Source organism: Microtus oregoni, unplaced genomic scaffold (genome assembly GCF_018167655.1).
Source record: "Microtus oregoni isolate MIOR12 unplaced genomic scaffold, Mior012 000009F_ref0000495, whole genome shotgun sequence".
NCBI lineage: Eukaryota > Metazoa > Chordata > Mammalia > Rodentia > Cricetidae > Microtus > Microtus oregoni.
Genome location: NW_024543068.1, coordinates 49768268 through 49795156, shown reverse-complemented (window position 1 = coordinate 49795156; position 26889 = coordinate 49768268). Strand labels below are relative to the sequence as shown.

At 45.2% G+C, this 26889-nt stretch overlaps 1 protein-coding gene across 2 annotated transcripts in view; it reads right to left on the bottom strand.

Moving 5' to 3' along the window:
* The window catches only part of Znf277 (zinc finger protein 277), an 89607-nt gene extending 62775 nt beyond the window's left edge, over positions 1 to 26832 (bottom strand). For both annotated transcript variants that reach the window (XM_041658425.1, XM_041658426.1), the window contains exon 1: positions 26717 to 26832. In XM_041658425.1, coding sequence (XP_041514359.1) covers positions 26717 to 26807 — 91 coding nt within the window. In that variant the 5' untranslated portion in view covers positions 26808 to 26832. The remainder of the gene's footprint in view (positions 1 to 26716) is intronic.
* Positions 26833 to 26889: the final 57 nt, after the last annotated feature.

Below are 26889 nucleotides of genomic sequence, written 5' to 3'. Positions count from 1 at the left end.
GTCCATGGTCCTTCTTCGTCCAGTGTAACTGCTATCTTCTCTATTTCTAGGACACCATTTATCTCACCACACCAGGACCTTTCTGTGTATATGCTTCCTTAGAACTTCTGCAACCAACTGAAACCATGTTAACTCATAGTTCTCCCTCTAGTGGGTAGCCTGTCCTCAGACACCACTCCAGTGTGGAGACATTCTTTGCTAATTTGTTTCTTTGTTTATCTCTTACTGACTTTTATAAAGCCCAAACTGCAGTCTATTTAGTGCCTTTTACTGGATCTCCCAGTCAGGACTTTGATCAAATTCTGTCAATGTTCGTCAACACTGAGGTCTAGCGACTCTTTGATTTGAGGAGTGCTCTTCAGAATTATTGTTCTGAAGGTGAGGAGACAGAAGCAGGGTGCTATCAGATGCTTTGCTGGGGTCAGAGGGCATCCTGGTGGACCCTACAGGTCTTCAGAGTCTGCTTGCTCACTCACCCCGAAGGATGAGAGAAACTGGATAAAGTTGTTTGTTTTTTTTTTTTTTTTGTTTTTTTGTTTTTTTGTTTTTTTTCGAGACAGGGTTTCTCTGTGGTTTTGGAGCCTGTCCTGGAACTAGCTCTTGTAGACCAGGCTGGTCTCGAACTCACAAAGATCCGCCTGCCTCTGCCTCCCAAGTGCTGGGATTAAAGGCGTGCGCCACCACCGCCCGGCCGATAAAGTTGTTTTTATCCTGTGTACACATAACATACCCTTCTGACAGGAAAGAAATTCATTTTTTTTTCTTTTTTCTTTCCCAGTGGCTCAAGAAAATTACAGCCTCTATCTTAGCACCAGACGCAGGGACACTGCTGTGCCATCCATCATACTGTCCCGTGTCCACTGACTCGCCCACGGAGATGCCCAAGGGACATCAGGGCTTTCTGGGGACAAAGGCACCTTGTTCTTTGCTCAGTTTTCTAATCTTTGGCCTTCTCTTAGCATTTGATAATTGCATCCAGCTATCCTTTTGCATCTCACATGTGCTGTCAGAAATTAAACACATCAGGGTTGGAGAGATGGCTCAGCAGTTAAGAGCACTGGCTGCTCTTCCAGAGGACTCAGGTTCAATTCCCAGCACCCACAGGGCAGCTCACAACTGTCTGTAATTGGAAGATACCCTCATATAGACATACATGCAGGCAAAACACCAATACAAATAAAATAAATTAAAAACATAGACACATCAATGTGTCTCTCCTCAGCTACATATTTAAGAACGAGACAAGAAAACACAGTGAGTTTTGCTTTGCATGCAGTTCATGCATCAATGTATAAAGTGTACCCATTCATGTAGTTATGCACTACTCTACAAAAATTACGTAAGTCCAAAAAGCATGAATGGCCTTGAGCAATTACCTCCATGTCCCAAATCTGAACCAATTTTACAAATTAATTACTCCTGGGGCCCTTTAAACACAGAAGGATCACTTTTGTCCATGGAGTACAAATACTCAATTTTGAGTATTAAAACCAATATTTTGTTAATTTGTTCATTAGATCTATGTATTTGTTGGAGAAAATTCAAAATATGAGGGATGAGAAATTGGGCATACTCCCTACTTCAGCTTTTTCTCTCAGCAGAGAGTAAACTATGGCCATACCCAGGCTGTAGCTGGAAGGCCGCAGCAGCTGGGATCAGTCGGTCTTTGGTCTATAAATGTTACAGTTTCTCTTTTCGGTCTGTGCATCACAGAAACATTATTTATGAGTGAGAGAAAAACAATGTGAAAGCAAGTCTAGACATGTATAACATGGGTTGACAGGCTAGGTCGGAGAACAGGTGAGGGAAAACACAGAGCACACAGCAAAGCCAGGAGCCCCAAGGACACCGTAAGAAGAGACACGTGCCCTGGGATTATGCTTTATAGGAACAATTGCTTCTGAGATGGAAAGGTAGGTGTGGGAAAGCAAAAAGAAGGTAGTGATCCATGTGAGATGGTCAGAACAGCTGAACATCCGGGGATACCAGTCACCACAATTATTATAAGTTCTGAATATAAACGTGGAAGACCAAGTTTAAGGTAATCAAACAGAACTTATGAATGAGTCCATTTCTACATGTGTGTGTGTATGTGCATGCACACACATATGTATATAGCCACACATATGCATTGATATCATGCATAAAGTCAGGAAGGACAGACATTAAAGTCTTCATAGTTAGGTCAGCACAAGCTCCCGCCTTTGGGGAGTTATGAACAGTTCCCCCTAAGGGTGGCTCCTAATGGGCACACCATGCTCCAGGGCAGGCCCCACACCAGGGAGTACGTGGGCAGCACAAACTGGACTCTTGCGCTACTGGGGAAAAAGAACACAGAGTTCAGGGAGGCACGGAGGTGACGTGGATCTGGGAGGAGATGGGTGGAGAAGTGGAAGGAAATAGATCAAAATATATGAAATACTCAAAGAACTAAAAACATTTTATCTATTTATTTTTGGTTTTCGAGACAGGATTTCTCTGTAGCTTTGGAGCATATCCTGGAACTAGCTCTTGTAGACCAGGCTGGCCTCAAACTCATAGAGATCCACCTGCCTCTGCTTCCCAAGTCCTGGGATTAAAACATTTTATTTTTAAAAGCAAATAAATCAGGGTTATCTCTACATAGTAGACTTGGAATGATCTTCTTCCTCCTTTTCTTATACTTTTTTGGTATTATATATTTTTGTTTGTGTGTTTGTTTTGGTTTTTGAGACAAAGTTTCTCTATAGCTTTGGAGTTTGTCCTGGAACTCACTCTGTAGACCAGGCAGGCATCAAACTCACAGAGATCCCCGTCTCTGCCTCCCGAGTACTGAGATTAAAGGCGTGCGCCACCACTGCCTGGGTAGTATTATACTTTATTCATTATGTTGCTGGTATTATATTTTATTCATTATCATAACTAGGAACACAGAAGGACGTCACCACTACATTAATTCTGCCCCCATCGTTACCACTGCTCCTTATGACTTTCGACTATGTGAGATTCCTCAGTTCTTTGGTTCCTTTGTATTGACCATAATGAAAAAAAGAAAAAAGAGCCAATCAATCACAAAGTCCCGCCTACTTCTTCAAAGCCACATACATTCTCCTGGCTAACAGCAGCTGACAGGCCAGTCTCAACCTGCAGTCATGGCCAAAAAACAGACCCTGAGACTGCCTGCATGGACTGCAACCATCTCAGACACAGCTGCACTCTCTCATCCCCTCTTAGGTAGCAGTACAGCCACTCAGCCTCACACGTAACAGACAGTAAATGTAACGCTGTAAACATAGCGATCAATAATAGAAGCACTTGAGCCTGGCACGGATGCCGCTTCCTGATTCCTGACATATCCTCAAGTTATTTTTCATATTATGTGGTACAAAGTACTCTTTTTAATAGTGGTATCTTCAGAATCCAAGCCTTTAGTTTTAAATTTACAAAAGCTTTTCTGACCAGACCACACTTTTTCCATTTTGTTCTGTCCTTTGCTCACAGTTGACATTGTAAATGTGGGTAAAAGGAGCCGGCAAAAATCATGCCACAGCCTGAATGCCAGGGCCTCCCATTTCCTCCACCAGTTTCCTCTAACCTTACTCTACCACAAAGTGTCATAGCAGGGAAAATGCAGACAGGTGCCATGAGGGCTAGTGTTATGCTTTATGTTTAGATTATTGTGTCTAGAAGATCTACCTATAAAACAGTAATGCCTCTAACTCTAAGTCCCACTTGCCCAACGACAGAGAACTTTCTGGAATGCTCGAGGCTGCTGTTCTGTACTCTACCAAGCGTCTGTAAACAAGCTTGGCTGCCCTACTGCACAGGATGAGCTTGGTTACACGCAGACGAGAGATATGAAGGCAGGAAGTATGACAGCTTGCTCCGATTGGATGAAGGCGGAAGCACAAAGTCTTGTGGGTTTTGCCTTTAGCAGCCCCTGACTAAAGTTCTTGCGAAGCTCTGGGACCTGACCACTCTCCATGGTCCTGGCCAGTATTTCGTAAAGCTTGCTTCAAATTTGGCTAACAATTTGCGGTCGTGAGTTTTATTCTTGCCTGTTGGGGTTAATAGTGCTTTGCCAGAATGTAACACGCATGGCTTTTGCTCCTGGTAAGGTCCTGATTATCAACTTCATTCTACTGGTTCTCCAGGCTTGTCAGTTCCTACTGCAATCTGCCTATAGCAGCCAGGACTTTTCAGGCTGCTTCTGGATCACAGGGCAAAGTTCTCACGGCAAGAAGCACACTGCTCTGATGCCAGGGTTCTGTGCGAGTTTCTCAATGCTGTGACTGGTGTGGGATTCCCCTCTGTAGGCTCTGAGTATGTTTTATTACCATTGGTTAATAAAGAAGCTGTTTTGGCCTATGGCAGGGCAGAATATAGCCAGGTGGGAAATCCAAGCAGAGATAGAGGAGGAAGAAGGCAGAGTCAGGGAGACACCATGGAGCTGCCCAAGAAGCAAGAGGTAACACACAACAAGCCTCGTGGTAAAATATAAAATGATAGAAATGGGTTAATTTAAGATGTAAGGGTTAGTTAATAAGAAGCCTGAGCTAAAAGGCCAAAGAGTATATAATTAATATTAAGCCTCAAAGTGGTTATTTTATAAGCAGCTTCGGGAACAGGGAGACTGACGGAGAATATTTGTAGCCACATGTGACAAAATACCTGGGAAAGCATCAATCAACCAAAGAAAAATACTCTCAATGACACGTCTCAGAAACAGTGTGAATGGCGATTAAACACCTGATGAAGACATCCACCAATGGAAGGAAAGACTCTTCAACACACTTCTCAGAAAGTGTCAATGGCCATTAAACACGGCAAGAAGATTACCATCATCCTCTGCTACCAGGAAAATCCAAGGAAAAGCAACACTCAAATTCCAGCTAACTCCAGTCAGAATGACATTCAGAAAGCACTAACACAGGGGAAGAGGAGCCCCACACAGTGAAGGTGGAGTGCACCTGAGCACTGCATTGTTTTATGAAGACGAAAAGGGAAGTATTGGATGAGAGTACCACCCCTTGGCATATACCTGAGGAAATGATGTCAGCATGTAAGAGAAGACTTCATTCTAATAACCATAACACGTGCAAACATCAGGATGTACAATCAACCTAGTGCATGCAGAAGAAAATGTGGAATCATGTCATTTCAGGAAAACATATGACATAAATTATCACATCATGTAAAATAAGCCAGATACAGAAAGATCAAGCATCATATACTTTCTTGCACCCATGGGAACAAATTCTTCACAGATATCAGAGTGACCATTGGGAAGGTGAAGGTGCTGGGGGGTCTCTCTGTATGTTATGCATGCTCTTATTGCCACTGGTTAATAAGGAGGTGCTTTCAGCCAATGGCCTAACAGAATATAGCCAGGTGGAAGATATATATGTGTGTGTGTATGTATGTATGTATGTATGTTTGTATAGAAAGAGGAGGCGGAGTCAGAGAGAAGGCATGTAGCCCCACAGGAGACAGATGCCAACCATCAGACAGAACTTTACCTGTTAAGCCGCAGTCACGTAGTAATACACAGATCAATGGAGATGGGTAGTTTATAATATAAGAGCTAGCTAAAAATATGACCAAGCTATTGGCCAAACAGTATTGCAAATAATATAGTTTCTGTGTGATTATTTTGAGTCAGGGTGGTTGGGAAACGAACTAGCAGCCTCCCCCGATACGAAGGCAACCAAGTACTGGGGAGAAGAGGAAGCACAGAGATGGACGCAGTGTGGATACCATCGGAGCACAAGATAAACGCGTCTGGTGCGTCACAATGTAATCTATGAATGTGAATGATTAATGACTCAACACTTGCATAAAAGCACAGATGTCCAACGTACAAATCATGCTTATATTTTATTAACAACACTAAAACCTGGAAACTGGTATATTGTATATAAGTATGACTATATACATATCATACACAAAATGATAAGTGAATGGTATTCTGATCCTACGTGAAATATAGATCGTGTAAACATATGGGGTCAACGAACACTTGCTGTGAATACTGCCATTCTTCTTCCTATAGAGAAAATTTCAAATGAGGCCAGGTCGCAGTGACTCCCGCTGTAGGCCCACAGGTGTGTAATGTCACAAGGAAGACTAGAAATTCCCTGGACAGTGAGAGACACATCTCCCAGCACTCTGCAGGTGTCTGTCGTGGCTGGCTGTGCCTTTCCAGACTGTAACCCCATCCAGAACCCGCCAGGAGCCGCCCTGCCATCTCACTTTCCAAAAAAGAGGAGAATTGAGATGTGTGTGGTAGAGCTGAGGGAGGGCAGTCTCCTAGCAACTCTGAGATGTCACTCGAGAGGCCATTAAAATTGTACACAGTTACTGTGAAGACTCTCCAGTGTGCCACTCTCTAAAAGCCTACACCCAGCCTGGCAGGCGCAGAGCTCTGTTCTCTCTGGCAACTCCCATGTTTACATCTATGTTAAATCACCTCATAATGAACCTAACTCTGCTTCACACATGTCTCCTGACACTTTTTTCTTCAGTCAAGTTAAAAAAAAAAAAAAGATCTCAGCCTCACCGAACCGAGGGTATTGAAGAGAACACAGACTACTGTGGGCAGCAGTACTGAACTATACCTTGGGCTCACACCCTGCTGCTGCGGAAGAGGCCAGCCAGGGCTTTCTAGGACAGCTCTGCCTCCAGACAAAACGAAACCAAACCAAGTTTGAGGATCTACTTTATTCTTAGGGAAGACTAGGCCCATACTGTTGACAGTGTATAACAGTTTACCTATGGAAATTGGAAATTAGGCCATGGCTCTGGTCTGAGCGCTTCTGTCCTTCTAGAAGGCATACTGTGAAACTCAATGGCCAGGATGCTTTCGGGAGGCGGTGCCTCGGGGGCATTAGGTCATGAGAATGCAAGCCTTCCTGAATGGAGTGGTGGCTGCCCATCCCTCCCACTGCATGCGAGGCAGAAGGAGCCACTGTGCGCCAGACAAATGACGTAGTTTAAACTAGCAGCAGGTGATTCTGAGCAACAACAAAAACCCCTGGGCCCTGGAAAGTTAAAATCACCCAAATAATTTAAAAAGGCAAGAGAGCAGTTAGCCCAATCTGAAAGATGCAGTCACACAAGCAACAAGAATTCTATGCAGTTTCGTATCAGACCCCGATGCAGGATTTTACAAACGGAATGCAACTGTAAAAATTATCATTTTTCTTCAAATATGACAACTGGAAATTGTGGTTTAATATTTAGAGATGAAGCCTCAGAATATTCCATGCATGAAACTCTCATAATATAGCCATCAGCGCGACAATTTCCGAAGCAACACAATGTCTGCTGCTACACTGGTGCTCGTGTTGACGCACAGCACTGCTGCTGCTGAGGGAGACAGGCGGCCTCGCACTGAGATGCTAACAGACTGGGACTCGCGCTGACAACGCCACAGAGGGAACCGCCATGACCTCCAAGGCTGCTGCTAAACTCCACATCCTACAGGCAGTCACAGCGAGAACACCTGGGACACAGTTTCTTAAATTCTCACTCTGTAACGGCGTGGAGAGCTGAAGGAAGGACTTTATGGAGAGCATCTTTGGGGTTTGGGATATGGTCAGTCAGAACCTGCCACACAAGCATGAACACTTGAGTTAGGATTGCTGGCACACACAAAACACCTGGACATTGCAGTCTGCAGTAGAAGCTTTGGCTGGAGACAAGAGAACCCTGAATCTCACTGGCTGGCCAGCCTAGCCAAATGACTGACCAAATGGTTCAGTGAGGGAGCATGTCTCAAAAATAAAAGCAGAAAGTGACTGAGGAAGCGTCCAGCATCGACCTCTGGTCTCCATGTGTGCTTGCACAGATATGCATGCATCTGTATACACATGTGCAGAACACACCAAAAGTACATACATCACACACACCCATACCACCATATACACAACACAGAACACACTAAAGACCGAGAAGATGGTGGAGCAAGTGGGTGGTTTGCTTCGGCCCTGAACATACAGCAGTTAATTGTCTAATCCTACCTTAGGGCTAGGTACCAAGACAAGAGTAACACTGACATCACATACAGGGCATCTGGGCACAAAGCGGAAGAGCAAAGAACATTGCAGTCAGAACTCTAGAAAGGGAACTGAACACAGAAACTGGTCAAAGAAGGATGAGAAGGGATAGATGGTTACTTTGGGAGAGAGACAAGAAATCAGGAAGAACCCTTTCTAGAAAAAGATGAGGTGAAACCTAAGTAAGTCTCAAGCAACACAGGAATTGATGAGGGAACCAGGAACAGACACCAGGAGCACACACTAGGGAAGAGGGCTAGAGGGCTGGGTAGAGGACAAACTTGGTGAAAATATGCTGACGCCATGGGAGTGTACACTCAGATAGCCTTGGGCTCAGAACCAGCAGGCGTCACTGGAGAATAGACGGCACCGCACGAAGGGACGTTAGGTAAAGCCTGCCAATGCCATGGCAGGAAAGCTGTAGGAGCACACTCATGACTTGGACATTTTAGCCAACATTTGTCACCAAACTGCTCTAACCACAGATTTCCACTGACGGCCATTCCGACTGGAGGCTCAAAGTGGTCCAGAGAGCAGTTTCAGCCCTTGCCCACCCTCTCAATACCTAAGTAACTGTTAGTTGTCAGTTCTTGGGGCTCACGTGTACCCTGGATCTCAGTGACGGGGAGCAGGACAACGGACTCTCATTTCACCGCCTTCCTTTGTTTCCGACTGGATACATCAATTCCTTTTTCCTACCAGTTACATTTTGTTTGCCCTGGAAACTTTGATCCAGATGACACTCCCAGAATTTACCTTTTAATTCCCTCCATCTCTCCTGAATCACTCTCAGTGAGGGGCACTATTAACAAATGAGTTAATTAATAGTATTTGGTGACAGATCCCAAACACTACTGCTGTTTTCATCAGGGGACCTGGAAAAGAAGGCAACTTTTAATTTATAACAATTCCTTCCTTCCTTCCTTTCCTTTTTTTTTTTTTTTTTTTGAGACAGGGTTTCTCTGTAACCTTGGCTATCCTGAAGCTCGTTCTGTAGACCAGGCCTTTCTTGAACTCAAGAGACTCACCCGCCTCTGCCCCTGGAGGGCTGGGATTAAAAGTGTGTGCCATTATCACCAACAGGCAACCATTTCTTAATGAAATGGAAGCTACTACTTTATTTATTTGTTGAAATAATAGATTATTATTTTGCTTCTCTTCTTTTTCTTTATTTTTACCCCTCCAAATGACCTATTTGAAGTAAACACACCAGTAAGGAAGAGCTAAACTGCACAAGTCAGTTGGGAAACTCTTTGAGTTAGGAAGGCCTCAGGGCTGTCTTGATTCCATACTTAAGACCCACAGTAGGGAGAGAATGGCAGGGAGGGATGGGCCACTTCCCTGCTTCAGAAACTAAAGGAGACAGCATGCTTAAGAAAAGACTATAAACATTTAAAGGCCATAAAGTAACCTATCCAAACACATTACCAAAACAAGGACAAACAGAAGGGGAGTACAGAAGAAGCCTGTAAAGTTACAAGCTAGCCTTGGGGCCAGATGGTCTTCATCAGAGCTGTCAGAGGCACCTCCCAACACACAGTCAGTGAGTCCTCCAGACTGAGTATCTCTGGTATGTGGGGAAGTGTGGTTTGGCCTTGCCAACCCTGTTGGGCCAGGAAGGAGAGTTGCAGACCTATAGGGACATTTTAATAATGGAGAGAGTAATGACAAGCATTGCCCCCCCACCAACATCGTGCTCAACTCCACTCCAACTACCAGGCTTTCCAAGGGTTTTTAAAAATGAATACACACATGCATCAAGACACACATGCTTCCTTACAGCACACTCCAAAGAACGTGAGGTCTTCTGTGGAAGTTCTTACACTCAGAACAATCTGGAAAACTTGCTGTGGGTCAAACGGAAACAGAACAGAGGGAGAACTGTGGGGATTTTAGTAGTAGTCACACTGACCCTCGGGATCCCCGGCACTGACCCTCGGGATCCCCTGCACTGACCCTCGGGATCCCCTGCACTGACCCTCGGGATCCCCTGCACTGACCCTCGGGAACCCTGCACTGACCGTCAGGATCCCCTGCACTGGCCCTCGGGAACCCTGCACTGACCCTCGGGATCCCCGGCACTGGCCCTCGGGAACCCCGGCACTGACCCTCGGGATCCCCGGCACTGGCCCTCGGGAACCCCGGCACTGGCCCTCGGGAACCCCTGCACTTCCCCTCGGGAACCCCTGCACTGGCCCTTGGGAACCCCTGTACTGGCCCCTCATGGAATCTCTGGCTGCTTCTCTGCCTCAGAGACATAGCCCAGACTTTCCTTTTCTTCCTGACTTGTGACCATTATCCAGACTCCTCTACAGGAAAGACCCATCTGCCCTAGGCCACCTGACAAAGACCACCTGTCTTGGAACTCCACACAGTTGGACACAGAAATGGAAGACCAGTTCCTGTGACACCATGTGACTCTGCATGGCTCAGCTGTGACTCCGGCTCTCGGTTCTGTGACTCTATATGACTGCACAGCTCTCAGTTCTGTGCACGGCTCTCAGTTCTGTGACTCCGTGCGACTCTGCACGGCTCTCAGTTCTGTGATTCCAAGTAAAAGCAAACAACAATGGGTACCATGAATCACGATAAAACTGTTTTAAACAACCTTTCACCAACAATTCCTCTACAAGCCGTGGTTTGCACATCAAAGAGTGCCCTACTTAATCAGCTAACTCCTAAGTGCCAATGTCATACTGACACCTCTGACACTCAAGTCACACACAAATAGGTCAAAACAAAAGAGACTCACATTGTTGAAGTGAAAGCTGATAGAAGAATGTGGGTTAAATATTTTATAAACTTAAATAATGCATTAAATAACTATGGTTACCTGACTTAATATAATAAAGCCCTGGGTTGAGCACTCCAAACTATGGGTCAGAAACTAGTTAATAAGAAAACCTTCCTATAGCCAACAGTTAAGTCTTATTTCAAAGGTAGTAAGTGGTGATACTAAAATTAAACAGGAACGCAGGTATAAGTTAGCGGAAGAGCAGACTCCAAGCAGGTGGGGATGTCGAAGCAGAGGAGGAAGGAAGGAGAGAACAGACACCGACCTGAAGGGCACATGTTCTCAGACTGAGCTAACATGGTAGGGCTTACTCCTATAGATAGCTTTGAAATTAATATAGCTTGGATCTATAGATTCAGTTTCCTGGATATAATGGGAGAAACAGGTCTAAAGGTTGCTATACCATCCAACAGAAAAACAAATGCTGCTTCTTGTGCTCAACACTTAGACTTCTTCACTAAAGGATGACGTCAAGCAGGAATGTGACAATGGGGCCACTTAGAGATCTGACCATAGGCACAGGGTAGCCTCTTCTTAGTAGAACTTGTTGGAATGTCTAAATTCTTAATAAATAATGGGGAGATGACCATGGCTAGCGTTTCCCAAATTAAATGAACATTAGCATCCATGAAATTTGAGTAGGTATTATTTGTAAAATGGTAGTAGTAGTTAAATGTTTAGAAAACTAAATAGAACATTCACCCCTGGAACAGCCACAAAATTAGAATAAGTTCTGGAAAAAAGCTACATACCTATATTTATAAATTATTCACTCATGAAATTCTATACACCTAAAATGATAGTACTTTTGTCTCAAAATTCTATGGACTCATATTGTCCCTATGAGCATAAATAACATATCAATATTAATGTTGCCTCTTTCTAGAAAATTCAATTATACAATGAATAAAAAAATAAATTGTGTGAAAAAATCTTAGCACGATAGAACAAAACTGAACTTCTTTGTGGCCTCTACTTAGAGGTTTTAGCTCATGTCCCTGAGCCTTTAATTCCAGGGCTTAGTTCATCGTTAGTTTATTTGCGTTCTCAGAGGTGTGAACTCTGCTGGCCACGGTGGTACATGAGTTTAATTCCAGCACTTTGGAGGCAGAGACAGGCGGATCTCTGTGAGACTGAGGCCAGCCTGGTCTACATGGAGAAACTCTGTCTTAAAACCAAACAACAGTAAGGCAACAATGTAAATTTGCACGGCTGGTGTACTCTGCCTTTCATGTGTCGGAAGGAAAGCAGGTCTGGTCGTATAGCTCAGTGAGACACTGCGTTTGTGAGACAATACGTGAGAGAGCAAACAGGAAACACGACTGTGCTCTCTTTAAGAGAACAATGACAACTGTTGGTACCAAAACATACGTCATGAACATAAGTAGTTACGAACACAATCTAATCTGCTCTGCTAATAAACAAACTAAGACATTTCGCATGGGAAATGATAGCAATAGGAACGTTAGGCCTCAGCATCCAATTCCTTATATTTTAGAGATTTTGCAAAGGAAGGGTGCTGTCACGTTATACTACAGAGTTAGGTCACGGTTGGCCAGCACTCAGAATCAAGGAGCCCAGGGTTAGGAGTTCAGTAGCCATATGACCATTTGCGATAACCTTACTGGTACTAAGTCCCCTCCAAGTACCACTAACATACATATCCCCTCCTCCTCTGCTCCCCCAAACCCACCGATACTGTGTGTCTACGTTCTCTTAAGTCAGTGGCTCTGTGCCACCTCAGCCAACTGGCCTTATCTTTAGGAGGTCTGGAATGCTAGCTACTGGCACACAGCCAGTTTCTTGGTATCAAATCTCAACTTATATTCCTTTTCTCGTAACTGGATCCTTCATCTGTTGACCTAATCTATAAATTAACTGACTTGAAACTTCACCCAGAATTCATGGTCTCCTACGCCTGCTTCTCCAGGGCCTGTAATAGCTTGTTTCCTTTCCTAGAGTTCAGTTTATATGTTGACACGCTGCTACATCCTTGCTATAGACAAAGCCCCCCCCCCCCCCCATCCCCTCAACCTTTCCTTAAGGAAGCCTGGTCCTTGCTGTCCCAAAAGGTGCAGTTTTAGCTGGAATTCAGTTAGGTCAATTCATAGAAATTCCCACTATCCTACCATCTTCCATATCCGATCAAGTTCTCCACCCTTCCACCAGCTCTGGGGTAGACCTGATCACCCATCAGCTTCCAGCGAGAATTTCCCGTCACCCCTCTGCGGTCCCTCAGCAACTTCTGCCTCCCAGCCCTGAGCATGCTTATCCTTCTTGGCCATTAACCCCCATCCCCCTTGTATTTGAAGCTGAACACAGTTCTACATGGAGGTCTCTTTTGTCCTAGTACGACGGGCAAGCATTCCTGAAGGTGTAATTGAGACGCTCACATTCGGATGAGCTCGGCTTGAACTGGCTCGGAGTTTCTCGGGACAGAACTGACTGAAATGGAATCTTTATGAACAGTCAGCTCTGCCTGGCACATCTAGTTTCCGGAACTTCTTCACAGGCCTGCGTTGTCTGATTTGGTAGAAAGGCCACACAATTCTCCTTTCAGATGAGAAGGGAGACAGCAACACCAGTTGTTTCTGAAAGCTTCTCACAGCAAAGGTCATCTCTGAGTACTAGTTCAAACTCCAGCAGGGAGCTCCTGGCCAACAGGAGTGCAGGGGGAAGGAAGCTGCTCCTGGGTACTCGTGGTTCACCACATAGCAAACACAGCCTCACAGCTGCCCCTGAAGAAAAGTGGGTGTGTGAGTGTGCTGCAATTTAGGCAGTAGTTTGTGAAATTCTCATGATGGCCAAGACCTAGCAGGATCTTATATCTTTGGGTCCTGACCTGGAAGTGTCTCCGGCCCTAATGAGTTTGGCTACAGCTGTGTTTGGCTCTGGGTTTATACCCAAACCGTCAGCCAGAGGCTCAGAAGGAAGCACTCTGGGAGGCAGACCTGCTTACCTTAGTCTTGGCTGTGAACCCCGAGAAGATGCTCTAACTTGGATGCAGCCCTCACAGCTGAGGTCCCAGTTCAGTCTCACTTAAGAAGGCTAGCAGGGGAATCTGTCCACCTTAGTGCCTCACAGAGGCCTGCCAGCCTCAGTTCTAGGGCAGAAAGGAAATGGCTCTGAAAAGGGCCGATTCCCACCTAGCTAGAAAATGAGAACATTACTTCCCAGGCCAATTACTTGGAAAGTCAGGGAGGAGGGGCACAAGGTCTTGGCCTCTTGAGTTAGGAGCAAGTTCAAGGTCATCCTGAACAATTTAGCACAACCCTGACTCAAAATAGTAATAATAATAAAAGAAGCCCTGAAAGTAGTTCCCTGTAAGAGTGTTCACCAGGCACGTGAGAGGTTGCCGGCAAAGCACTGCTAAGGGAAAGTGATGGAGATGAACACAAAACTCTACAGACTTTCCCCACAGAAGTAGATCGAACAATTCCCAAATTGCTATGGAACCAGAAAGACTAGCCAAAGCCATCTTGAGCAAAAAAAGAATCAAACTGCTGGTTTCACTCTACTGGATCTCTGAAGAACACAAACTCTACTCACAAAACCAGCGGAATGAAAGCGAGCAAAGGCGCCGAGAACATACGATGGAGAATGGACAGTGGGGGCCTCGGAGCCGGCACACTGGAGGGGTGGGATGCGGGGGACAGGGGGATGGGATGGGCAGGGAGGGCAACGCTGCCTCTGGATGGACAGACAGACAGTAGGTGTTTCTGCAAAGTGTTTTTTTTAAGGAGAAAAGGGGCAACCTGAGCTAGGCTGAGTTGGTAAGTTCTGACTGGACAGGTAGCCAGTGTAGCCAAATAATAAATTTTGATTGCTGGACTTCGGTGTTTAGTTTAAAGAATAAATCAATGGACAAATAAGGGAGCAGACCTTGGGGGCTAGCTTAAGGAATGGAATCTACGGGTTTAGCAAGGGAGAGGAAGGGAAGGGCAAAACCTGCTGGCTCCATGTTTGCCACCCTTGGCTTGTTAGAGAGACGTTCAGACAGTCTTCCAGTAGATAAGCAGGCCGAAGAAAGACATTGGAACCTTACCCCCACCCCAAAACAAACAAACAAAAACCCCAAATGGAACACCCGGGCTGAGGAGACGGCTTAGCGGTAAAGACATTGTCAAGTCCACTTGCCGACTGGGATTTGATCCTGGCTAGAGTGGAAGGAGAGAAGTGACTCTCGGAAGCTGCCCTGGCTCAGCACCCACCTTCACATACACACATCACACATGAACCGAAAAGAACGCCTCAAGATAGAAATGGGGGGGGGTGTGCAGAGATGAAATGGGGGGGGGTGCACAGTCTAAGAATGGAGTCATGTGAGGGGAATTCTGAGAGCTTGGGAGAAAATTCCACGGAAACAGGACAAAAGTCTCAGTTTCTTCAAAACAGAGTTGTTCCTGGAACGTGTTTCTGTGCCTCTCCTAGGTGTGGCTGGATAGGTGTGAGCTCACCTCAGCTGTTGTTACTCATAGGCCTCTGTGGAAAAACATGCTTCGCTGCACGTGGCTTGTCCTTGCGATTGTACACTCTACTCAGGTGACTTTCTTAACTCTTGAGTATAAACTGTCTGATGCTCTGAATAAAGTTGGTTATTGCATGAGACTTTAGTCTGCCTCATGTCTAGGCCCTGCTGTCCCAGGTTCACAGAGCCATCTAGAGCGGTAAATGCTAAACATCTAGGCAAAGGTGTCCAACCAGTGTGTCATTAGTGACACTGGGATTAACCAACAGACTAATGGTCTAGACTAACGACCTAGGCAAAGGTGTCCAACCAGTGTGTCATTAGTGACACTGGGATTAACCAACAGACTAACGGCCTAGGCAAAGGTGTCCAACCAGTGTGTCATTAGTGACACTGGAACAAACCAGTAGGCCAATGTAAATGGAAACTACCCACAAAGAAACACTATACAAATCTGTCAGGATGGCTATTACAAAAAAGATGAAAGTAACGTGTTGGAAGTAATGTGTAGGACCCCTGTATACTGTTGACAGCACAGCTGTTATGGAAAATAGAGGGAGAACAAGTTCCCCCCAAAACGTCAGGAGGGAAATTACCATATGACCTACCAGCTCTACTTCTGGGAACATAGCCAAGGGAAAGAGGATCTGTGTGTGTGAGCAAGAGCTGTGTGCCTGTGCTCACTGCGGCTGTATGCACGATAGTCAAGATACTCACTCATGCAAATGCCCATCAGTGGGCATGGACAGACAGACATGCTAAGCCTTAATGGAAAAACGGGAACCCTCTCATTTGTACCAGTACGGTGAACCTGAAGGGCACGCTAAGTAAAAGAAGGTGGGTGAAAAGGTAGAATCTCCGTGCCACCCATACGTGAGAAAGGTGACAGAGGCTGACAGAACACGGTGGTTCCCACGGCTGGGGTTGCCACTCTGCACAGGGGAGATGCTGGTGAAGAGCACAGGATTTCAGGCAGACATGTGCAACATGGTGACTGTCACTGACAATAGCCCCATGCATTGGAAAACTGCAGAGAGTTTAAATATTCCTCCCATAAAATAAATATGGGAAAATTAGATTTAACTAGCTTGATTTAGTCATTCCAATGTTTACACGTTATCAAAACACAGTGTTTTACATAAATATATATAGCTTTGTCAATTACAAAAAAAAAAAAAATTCAAATCCTAGAAACAAAACTCAAAGCAAGTGAACACAAGCCAGCCAAACAGTGGCACACTGCTAAAGTCTCGTGTGGGTGTGGGTATCCCTTGGGCTGAGATTCAGGACTCCTGACTCGGCTTCCCTGTCCAGTTTCCATTACCTGACTAACCTTTGATCTTGTCATTTATTTCCCTGGAACTCTCAAGCTGTATGTGCCACAGAATCAAGGTCCCCCACTGGGGACAACATGCCCTGGTGTCCACTGTTCCCGCTTCTCTGGTTTTCTCTAAGCAGAGTAAAGCCCTGCGACACTCCCTGGACGCCAGGAGTTTCTCACTGCTGTTTGCTTAGGGTTGCAATGCTTTTTTCTTGTTTGTAAATGTCCAGTTTACTCATCCTGAGGGGCCAGGTCCATTTGCTGGAAAAAATCTTTTTGTTCAATTCCCCATCATTCTGATACTCTCCAGAACCTTCTACCCCGTGATTTAGTTAATGCATGGGTACTAAGACCTTTGACAGCAAGAGCAATACTGTTTTCACCTTTGTAGTCTATGGCATCTACAATACACAAACTTCTACATAGCAGGTGCTTAATAAAGCAGTTTGGACGAGGCCTCGGTTCCATCCGTCAGTGTTTTGGCTGTGCACTGCTCATTCCGAGCCGGTGGGACTGTGTGCAGTCAACATTCCATCTCTGTTGTCTTGCAGTGAGGGACTCCAGAAGTCAATGCTTGGCCATGGCTGTTAGCTAAGTTTCTAACCCGACACAAATGATTCAATGTGAAATTAATTCTTGCGGAAATACTGTGCTGTCCCCCACTTTTTGCAGACCCTGGGAAATGTTGTAAACCAACTGCTTTTTTAAAAGTGGTATTGGGAAGGTGCACTTAAAAGAAGTCTGATCCAATCTCTCTCTCTCTCGGCCAGGAGTACACATGACTTCTGTGAGATCAGTAAGAAGCAGGAGCGCGATCAAGACTCTGGTCTGCTGAGTCTAGTGAGCTCTTCACTAATCCCTATTTTCTATGTATTTTTCTATTGCTGCTGGAAGAATAACTCAGTGAGGGTCCCTCCCGGTCGTCAATGGCTACACGCATGAGGAGCTTTCAAAAGCCATTCATAACTGGTCTGTAGGAATTCCTAGGGAGCTGCAGGCTCTCACCTTCCTTTCTCATTCTCTCTTTGAGGAGCTCAGTTACATGCGATTTAGAAAAGACAGACTGACTGATGCGGGTCTACAGTCCAACGTCAGTCAGCTCGTGCTATGAATTGCTCTCTAATGGGGACTATGGTCAGCTGTGAACTAGATATTTTCTCTTTTAATCGGTTATTACTGGTGAAGATTGTGCTAAATAAATAACCACAATTACAATCCTGAGGTTCAAACTGGGGGGAAAAAATCAAGTATCCATGTATTCAGAAAAAAAAGCATCAATTAGGGATGAGAGGGGAAAAGGAAGGACCAGCTTCCATAAGAAATGAAGACAGGCGGGCGGTGTGGCCCACGCCTTTAGTCCTAGACTTAGGAGGCAGAGGCAGGCAGATCTCTGTGAGTGCGAAGCCAGTCTGGTCTCCAAAGCGAGTTCCAGGGCAGCTAGGGCTGTTACACAGAGAAACCTTGTCTTGAAATATCAGGGGGAAAGAAGAAAAAAAAAAAAGATGAGGACAGCATAAAGAAACCCAGATGTGAAATAATTCCTTCCTTTTACAAATAAAGCCACTAACAAAATTTAGTATGTTCTTAAGTTAATATGTATCATGATTTAAGTGTGTGCACTTTTTTTTCAGGAGCAACAAGGGAACAGAAAGGTCTATTAGTTCTGCTAAAGGGATGCAGAGCCTGACTCCATAGAACAGAGACTCTGTGGACAAGATCAGAGTCCTCTTCACTATTGTCCACACAGCAGGAAGTAAGAAGTTGGTCTTGTCCTGGATGGCTTTGTGTCAAGTTTACACAGAGAGAGTCACCAGAGAGGAAGGAGCCCCAATTGAAGAAATGCCTCCATGAGATCCAGCTGGAAGGTATTTTCTCAATTAGTGACAATAGGGGAGGGCCATCCCTGGGCTGGTGGTCCTGAATTCGATAGGAAAGTGGACTGAGCAAGCCAGCTTTCAGGACCCCTCCATGGCTTCTGCATCAGCTCCTTCCTCCAGGATCCTGCCCTGTTTGAGCTCCTGTCCTGGCTTCTTTTGGTGATGAACAGCACTGTGGAAGTGGAAGCTGAATAAACCCTTTCTTCCCCAACTTGCTTTTTGATCACAGTGCTTCATCCCAGCAATAGAAACCCTAAGACACCACTCACAGCGTGACACCCGTTTTCATATCGTCTGAGTTGCTTGATGCTACCTCCCGAGCTGGCTGTGTAAGTGGCGGCGCGGGCCTCACATGCAGGGCTGAGTGCAGTCATCAGCACGGCGCCACAAACAGACCGGCACCCCCGGTGCTGGGGAGGCAGACAGGTCTACATGCTGAGTTCCATGTAGCCTGGCTACATAGCGAGACTCTGTCTCGAAACAAAAACACCTAATTAATAAATAAAGGTACAGTTGGAGTTCTGTAGCAGGAGTGGCGGCAGCAGGTTTGAGGGCAGGCATGGGCTCTTTGATCTCAGTGACTACAGAGAGAAAGCGAGGAATAAACCTTTCAGCAAAAGCTTCAAGAGGCTTTCGACAAGAGGCAAGTGGAGGGAAGCTCCAAATCAGAGGAACGAATGGGCCTTCCCCCTCTTCCTGGAGTGAAACATTCTGGTTATTTTCTACCAGTCGAGAGGAGGACATTTCCAAAGAAGTCTTGTACTTTTACAGGATCTGCGACACCCCGTTTCTCCCCTGTCCCTACTTCTGCTGTAATAATGGAAGTGGGGTCCCTTGATGTGCTCAAGGTCGCAGGTTTTAACTGTCCAGTCTGTCAAGGTCCGCGGTGTGTGCCCATTGTCCTTTGGGATGGCACCTTAGCCTGTGTTTCTGTTTCCTCAAGGACTTTAACATACACCACTTGATTAAGTCTTTAATGATATTAGCATGCCCTTTTCTCTGACAAAATTACAGTTCATAAGGCAAAAGGTTTCTCTTAAGTTTATTCTTTTACAGAACAGAATATTCAACTTTAGAATTCAGTCTTGAGTATTATTACATACATTTCCTTCCATGTATTTTATTTGTTCAAAACATTTATTAAGACATGGTAAACAGAACGAGCCTAACCATGTACCATATGGTCTTAAGGTTTTCTACCATTTGCCATTGGTTGATTCCCACAGAAAAGAAAGAAGAGATGAAGTTCTCTTTAGCTTCAAAACACATTTTTGGGTTCCTATGGCTAAAGATAGTACCTAACCTCAGTTGGATACTTTGCAAACCAATGGCACTAGTTCCCGAAAGATGGGAGCAGCTGGAAAGAGGAACAGGAGATGGGTGACTGAGCTCATCATGACTTCCGAACAGTGCTACCCTGCTCACGTGTGTGTCAAGACGGCTGGCAGAACACACTTGCTTCAGTGCGAGGCTGATGAGCCTACGTGCAGCTGTGAGTCTGTAGTCTGACGTCCGTATTAGATAAACCACAGCAGTAGTGGGTAGTTTCATGTCAACTCGACATGAGCTAGAGCCACTTGGGAAGAGGGCATTTTCCTAGTTAGTGACTGATGTGGGAGGGCCCAGTCCATTGCGGGTGATGTCACTCCTCGGCTGGTGGTCCTAGGTGCTGTAAGAAAGCAATCTGAGCATGCTGTGAGGGGTAAGACAGCAAGTGCGCTCCTCCATGGCCTCTACATCAGTTCTTGCCTCGACTTCCCTGGATGATGGACTCTGAGGTGAAATAAACCTTTCCTTCCCAAGTTGATTTTGGTCATGGTGTTTACCATAGCAATGGAAATGCTGAGACAGCACTGAACCCCAATTCTGGGACATTAGTCAGGAACAGCTAATAAAAGCCTTCAGGAGCGTGTGGTGGCGCAAGCCTTAAATCCCACCACCCAGGAGGCAGAGGCAGGTGGATTTCCATGAATACGAGGGCAGCCCGGTCTACAGAGTGAGTTCTAGGACAGCCAAGGCTACACAAAAACCCTGTCTCAAAAAAAAAAAAAGCTTTTATGTGTCCAGCTGTTGCAGAAGACAGTTAATGCCCAACATCCAGGGCTGTATACCGTCATGTGCATTAGAAGCATAACTCCTGTTATGTGACTCTGACAAACATTTTCTGCTTTCAAATTGGAAACCTGAGTGTGTTTTAGGAAGAACATTACTGTTTTATAGGAATGACAGAACTATATTAATACAAAGAGAGATGCATACAAACTCACTATGATACTGCAAGTGTCCACCAAATTCTGCAACAGAAACTTGGCCTGGAGGCAGGGAAGCCAAGCAGGGTTTTTTCCTCTATCATATGCATATTCTTACACTGAAACCACAGGCTGGACAGCCGTCTGGCTTTTGCTGCATGCAGGAGGTTTTCTTGGCCTGAAGCTGGTAAGCAACCAGGATTCCAACCTATGTCAGTCTGACCTCCACTATCCGACTGCCCAGTTACTTAGGACATGAACGCCAGCCTGAGACTTCATCTAATAGAATTTAGTTACCACGTCAACTGCTACGCTTGTGCATTGCGTAAAAGCCCTCTTTCAGGTACCGTGTGACCTTGGGCAGACCACTTTTTAAAAATTATTTTCCTCATTTATAAATAAAAGGAATGAAATGAGCTAAATACTGGAAGTGGTTTGTATCAGTAAGGCCCTGACCCAGTACCTCACAAATATTAGCCATCATCACCACGACCATTACTCTAATAACCCTTTTATATAGTTCCTCTCTGAAGCCAGAAGTTGGTTCTCCTGTATTATAGCAAAATAAGAAAGATGCTCAGAGAAAGTCCTTGTATCATACAAGATATACAAAGCCCTCATTGCTGTGATTCTTTTGTTCCCATGAACCCTCAGGCCTACACCTTGCAACGTCATCCCAGCTGAGCGGAGAGTGGTGGAGGATGTGTGGCACGGGAAGCTGGCTGGGAAGGGCCAGCGCTGTGTAGGGTGGCAGAGAGGAGATGGCTATGAGCACATTCCAGTAGGGCACTGCAGGTCTACGCTGTTATCATGGTCACATTCCCAAGCTTCCCCAGGGTTACACCACAGCATAGATCACCTCTGACCTGGATCCAGTATCAGAGGCCAGGAAGTTTTATTGTGCAGTTAGGTATATCTCCATAATACGAGCAACTGATATTTACCAAAGTCTGACTTGATAGCTTTCATAAATATGCAATGCAAAGGAATTTTGCAAGGCTGGCATTTGTGTATGTTTTCACTAATGTGGGGCATATAACAAACCTCTATGTTAAATAGCTATTCAATGCCAGAATTAAAACCCAAATAGAGCTATTCCCAAATAGAGTCTAATCCTCTTTCCATAGCCACATGAGAGACTAGAATGAATGCTAGGAAATTAGAGGGCAGCCTGTAGGAAACTGGCCACCAGCCACAGAGATGACGGGAGGCAGAGTTCAAGGTTCGTGTCGCAGGTCATTCATTTACAGAATCTAGATTTAAAGGCCAGACCTAAGTATTCTCTACAAAAAGTTAATCATTATCTAAATGTTATTAGAAGATCATTTTGTAAAGGGCAGAAAACAACATAAAATGCAAGCCATGATTAGTTCTGACAAAATAGCTTCTGATAATACTTCGCATTCCCAGTTGGCATGTACACCTTTCACAAACATAAATCGTTTCCTGGTCTTTAAATCTCATTGCAATTCTTCCAGCTAAAGTAGCGGCAATGCTAAACACTGAGTAAGTTTCAAAAAATATCCTAAGCATCTACACTGTTACCCCTTTTGAGTGGAGTATTGACAGTCCATGGATATAAAGTAACCAAGGCTTGCCTTTAGCAAGTGAAGATGCCAGCAGGTAACTGTAGTCCACTAAGAGAAGCAGAGGATGGAGATACAGGCTGGAGAAGGGCTGACTGAAGATGAGACGGAAAAGCAGAAACTCCTACCTGGAGAGGGTGGACCTACTTATGCTTGTGGTGGAGTTACAATGATTTCCAGGGCAGACCCTTAAAACATAAACATGTAGATTAAAAGGGGTAAAATTAGGTGTCAGTGGGGTCAAGAGGAAGGCTTTCCAGTTGGGGAAGCTGGAATACTGTCCAGGTAGAACATTTATTAACTATTTATACTGTGCCAGATCAGAGAGACAAAAGCAAGTCTAACAAGGTCTTGGTTTTCTTTCTGAAGCTCAGCCTTGGAGGTGTGGTGGTGGTGAGGGTTAGAAACAGTCAAAATAGTGGCTACAGAGATGAGCGCAAGCGTAGATTCCATTGATATTCCAGGAATGGAGTCGTAGCACTTGATAACTGATTAAATTTAGGGCCTGCCTGTGGGCAAGACGGGGCTCAAAGAGCCTAGGTTTCTAGTTTATATTTGATGCTATTTGTCAGAATATGAAATACAAGAACGAGTTCACTTGCTGCCCTCCACCGCTTCTTCCACAGACATTATAAGGAGACAAATAAGGTCTCGGCAGGACAGGAGTCATGAATGCAAACAATTCCATCATCATCTAGTATGTATTCATTTGGAGAAGACAACCCAGGCCACTGCCAGACTCTTCCAATGCAGGTAAACACTGTCATAAGAAATCACCGCAGGCACAAAACCATCCTCAAAGAGTCAACTGCTGAACTATAGCTCACGATCTAATTGATTTCTTATTAGAAACCACATTAGAATAAAGAATGCACAGCAGTCAAGCATTTGAGATGTTGAATTTCTTTGCCATCTCTGTGTGTGTGTGCGCGCGCGCGTGTGCGTGGTGTGAGCACCTGCACACTTGAATGGGAAGGCCAGAGGAAGACATGAGGGACCTTTCTCTTTCATATTCGACCTTACTCACCTCAGGCTCTCATTGAACCTGAAGTTCACTGGTTTTGCCAGACAGTCTGGCCAAAGAGCACCTGGGACCCACCTGTTCCACTCCACAAAGCTAGGGTTGCAGGCACAGGGGTCACATTTGGCTATTATGTGGGTACTGGGGACTTGAACTCAGGTTCCCATGCACAGCAAGTACTCCTAATCTCTACGCCATCTATCCAAACCCTTATTTTTGTTTTTAGTTTTAGGCAACCTAAGATGACACACTAGTCTCTGTTCACATGAATGACAAACAGGGATCTTCAAGTCTTGCCTGACCCTGCCATTTAATTTCCTCTCCACATGAGCCCCAGGAGACATCCAGAGCTCTCAGTTCCAGGCCCTTTGTCCCAACACCCAAGGGACAGCTTGGACACTGGAGAACTAGCAAGGATAGTTGCACACTTGGTACCATGTCTTTCTTTACCCGTGTTGCCAAAAAAATTGACTTTTTGGTTTTTCTCAAAGAGTAAGACAGTTTTGTGGAGAGCCAACCAATGCAGGGGCTGAAGGAGGAACAGACCAAAAGAACGCAGGCAGCGGGGAGGTCTCAGCGAGGGAGCTGGGGCTGCCTGCGCTTCACCTGGTGACTCCTACCAGCAGGGATACTAGAGAACTGCAAAGATTTCTATTAAACGACTCCTCAGGCCCTTCTGTCTCGGGATATTAAGCACCCAGATTGACATTTTAATTAGAATTAGAGGGAAACCTCTGAAAAGAGGCAGTTTTCCAGAAATTAAAAGGGTGTGGGATTTCTACAGAGAAAGACATGCTTGATAACTTAAGTGCCCGCCTAAGAAGAAATACACTCATAATGCAATTATTTCCACCTAAAATATGTGTCCCATTTTGCTGGGTTTAAAAAGAATTTTAATAAAGTCATGGAATAATACATTATTAAAGGGGAATTTTAAATGACAAATTGACTTACTAAAAATGACATTAAAAACCAGCTATGAGAAGCTCTCCCAGCAGTGACTGGTGATCAGTGAAAACACTGGGCAGTTCCGGTCAGGGGAAGGGTCACTTTTGTCACAACCATTGCAAATTCACCGCTGCTCAATACTTCTGCTGGGAAGTTGGAGCCTAAACTGAAGCTTTTAGTAGTCACCTAATTCAGTCCTACCATATTCCCACTGGTTCTGGGAAATGTCCTCTTAGCCGGGGAAATACCCGGACACTTGGCTATTACTGCGGAATATGCATGACGAGTATTTTTAAGTATCTATGTATCTAGAATCTATGCATAGTTTACATAAGGGACTGGCTGAAGTACGAAATATCTGGTCTATAGAATATGTGTGAAGTCACTTAAAAATGAAACAAAGAATGTCCTGATATGGAAATACCTTTTGATAAACAAGAAGAAAGTTGTAGATCTTTGAGTTTACTAGGATAATCCTTTTTTTTTTTTTTTTACAAAATGAACTAAACCTCGTATTGTTGTTGGTTGTTTTTTACTCTTTGCTCTTTGGTGGGAGGGGGGGAGGTCACCACCCAGCTCCCAGATAAATCACCCGGAGTCTTATTATGGAGACCCAGACTTAGCTTGGCTTGTTTCTAGCCAGCTTGTCTTAAGTTATCCCATCCACCTTTTGCCTTTCTCTGTTCTGCACACTTTTCTTTACTTTTCCCCGTGAGGCTTGCAGTGTAGCCGGGGCTGGGTGGCTGTGTAGTCGGGTGGCTAGGTGGCTGTGTAGCCGGGTGGCTGGGTGGCTGTGTAGCCGGGGCTGGGTGGCTGTGTAGCCGGGTGGCTGGCCCCTTGTGACCTTCTCCCCTCCTTTTCTTGCTCCAGAGTCCTCCTCTCACTTGCTCGCTCTGCCTGACAGTCTTGCCTAGCCTTTCTCTGCCCAGCTATTGGCTGGCTATTTAGCTCTTTATTAATCAGGTGTTTTAGACAGGCAAAGTATCAGAGCTTCACGGAGTTAAATAAACGAAACATTAAAGAATGCAAGACATCTTTGCATCACTAAAACAAATGTTCCACCGCATAAACAAATGTAACACCTCTTAAAATAATATTCCACAACTACAAATATCATAAAGAAATAAATCAAAAAAATACACACCCAAGTTTATAAGAGCGCCTGTGTACTGGAAGGGCTTTACTATTTTTTTTTTCAGTCCACATGCCTCTAAATGAACTGTCTGAAATATTTTTAGTGAATTGGAAGGTAACTAATAACTTTTAAGTGTTTTATGCTTTGGAGGTACTTGAAAATTTTTAAATAACTTAATCTGGGAGAAAAAGTTATCAACGCTTCCAACTTTTATATCTTAAAATGGTAGCCCCGCGGGACATTAATAATCTGGAAAAAACATAAGTCTGTTGTTATAAGAATTATGGCTAACTCAATGACAGGCTGCTTATAGGACGGGAATTTCACTCCCAGGAAGTGGGAGAAACCGCGCTTCATTTCTCTGCTACTGAGATAAAAACAAAATGAAACAAACTTTGTAGTAAATCTCAGTTTTAGCTGTGAAGGCGAAAGGTAAAAGCATCAACAAGGACCAAGAACCAAAACCAACTCTCAAATCATATCTGTTAAGCAAAAAGAACTTGGTGTGCTAAATTATACACTTAAGCAAAAAAGGGGTCCGGAGGGGAGTAGAGAGAGACCAAAAGAAAAAGGCAGCCTATGTGTGGCTTTCAAAGTTTGATTTTTGATCTCCACAGTGAGGCTGAAGACAACATCAAAGTTAGGTAGGCACAAAGTAGCCGTGATGATGTTCAAACCCCCCTTCTAAATATTCAGTGAAGGCTGGGGTGCGCTTCATTCTCTTTTCTCTTTCACTGAGAACTTAGGACTTAAGATCTCCCAGGCTCCACATTCAACTCTGGAGAGCCCAAGGGCCAAGAGGTACCCGAGATACACACAGGCTTTCCCTTTGGAGAGTACTCCAACGAGTCAAATGAGTACTGAGAGCCCAGACCAGTCTCCAACTAGGAAACCTGTCCCAAGCTAAACAAAACACCTTTCCAAAGAGCAGGGCGAATGGTACTGGCTAGGAAATAGCTGCTAATCCCGGCATTACAATCAGTGCGACCCAGACCTGACCCACACCCACTCAGGGAATTCCGGAAGACAGCAAAAGGTGTTTTTCCTGCGGCAGGGAAGGCAGGTCTTCCCACTTTCCCCTCCCACAAAAATCAGCCTCAGGCGGGCAACTGCCGCCCGCCTCACCCCATCTCTTTGGGTCCCGCCCGTGGCTCCCAGCCTGGCACCAAGGTGGTCTCAGAGCTGATCGATTGGCTCTTAAGGTCCGAGAGGGGGTCAGATGCACCACGGCACGGGAAAAATGGAGACAGATCACCTGCACCCGAGAGACAGCGCACTCACCTTCATGATCCAAGGACCCGACTCCACCGTGGACCCCCGCAGCGTCCTCACGCTGGCCCGCACCGAGGCCCTGGGCCTCTGTGGCAGCCATAACTTGGACCAGCAGAAAGGGGCGGGTCGTGGGCGGAGCGTAGCAGGGACACACCAATAGAAACGCGCCTGGGATCACAGGC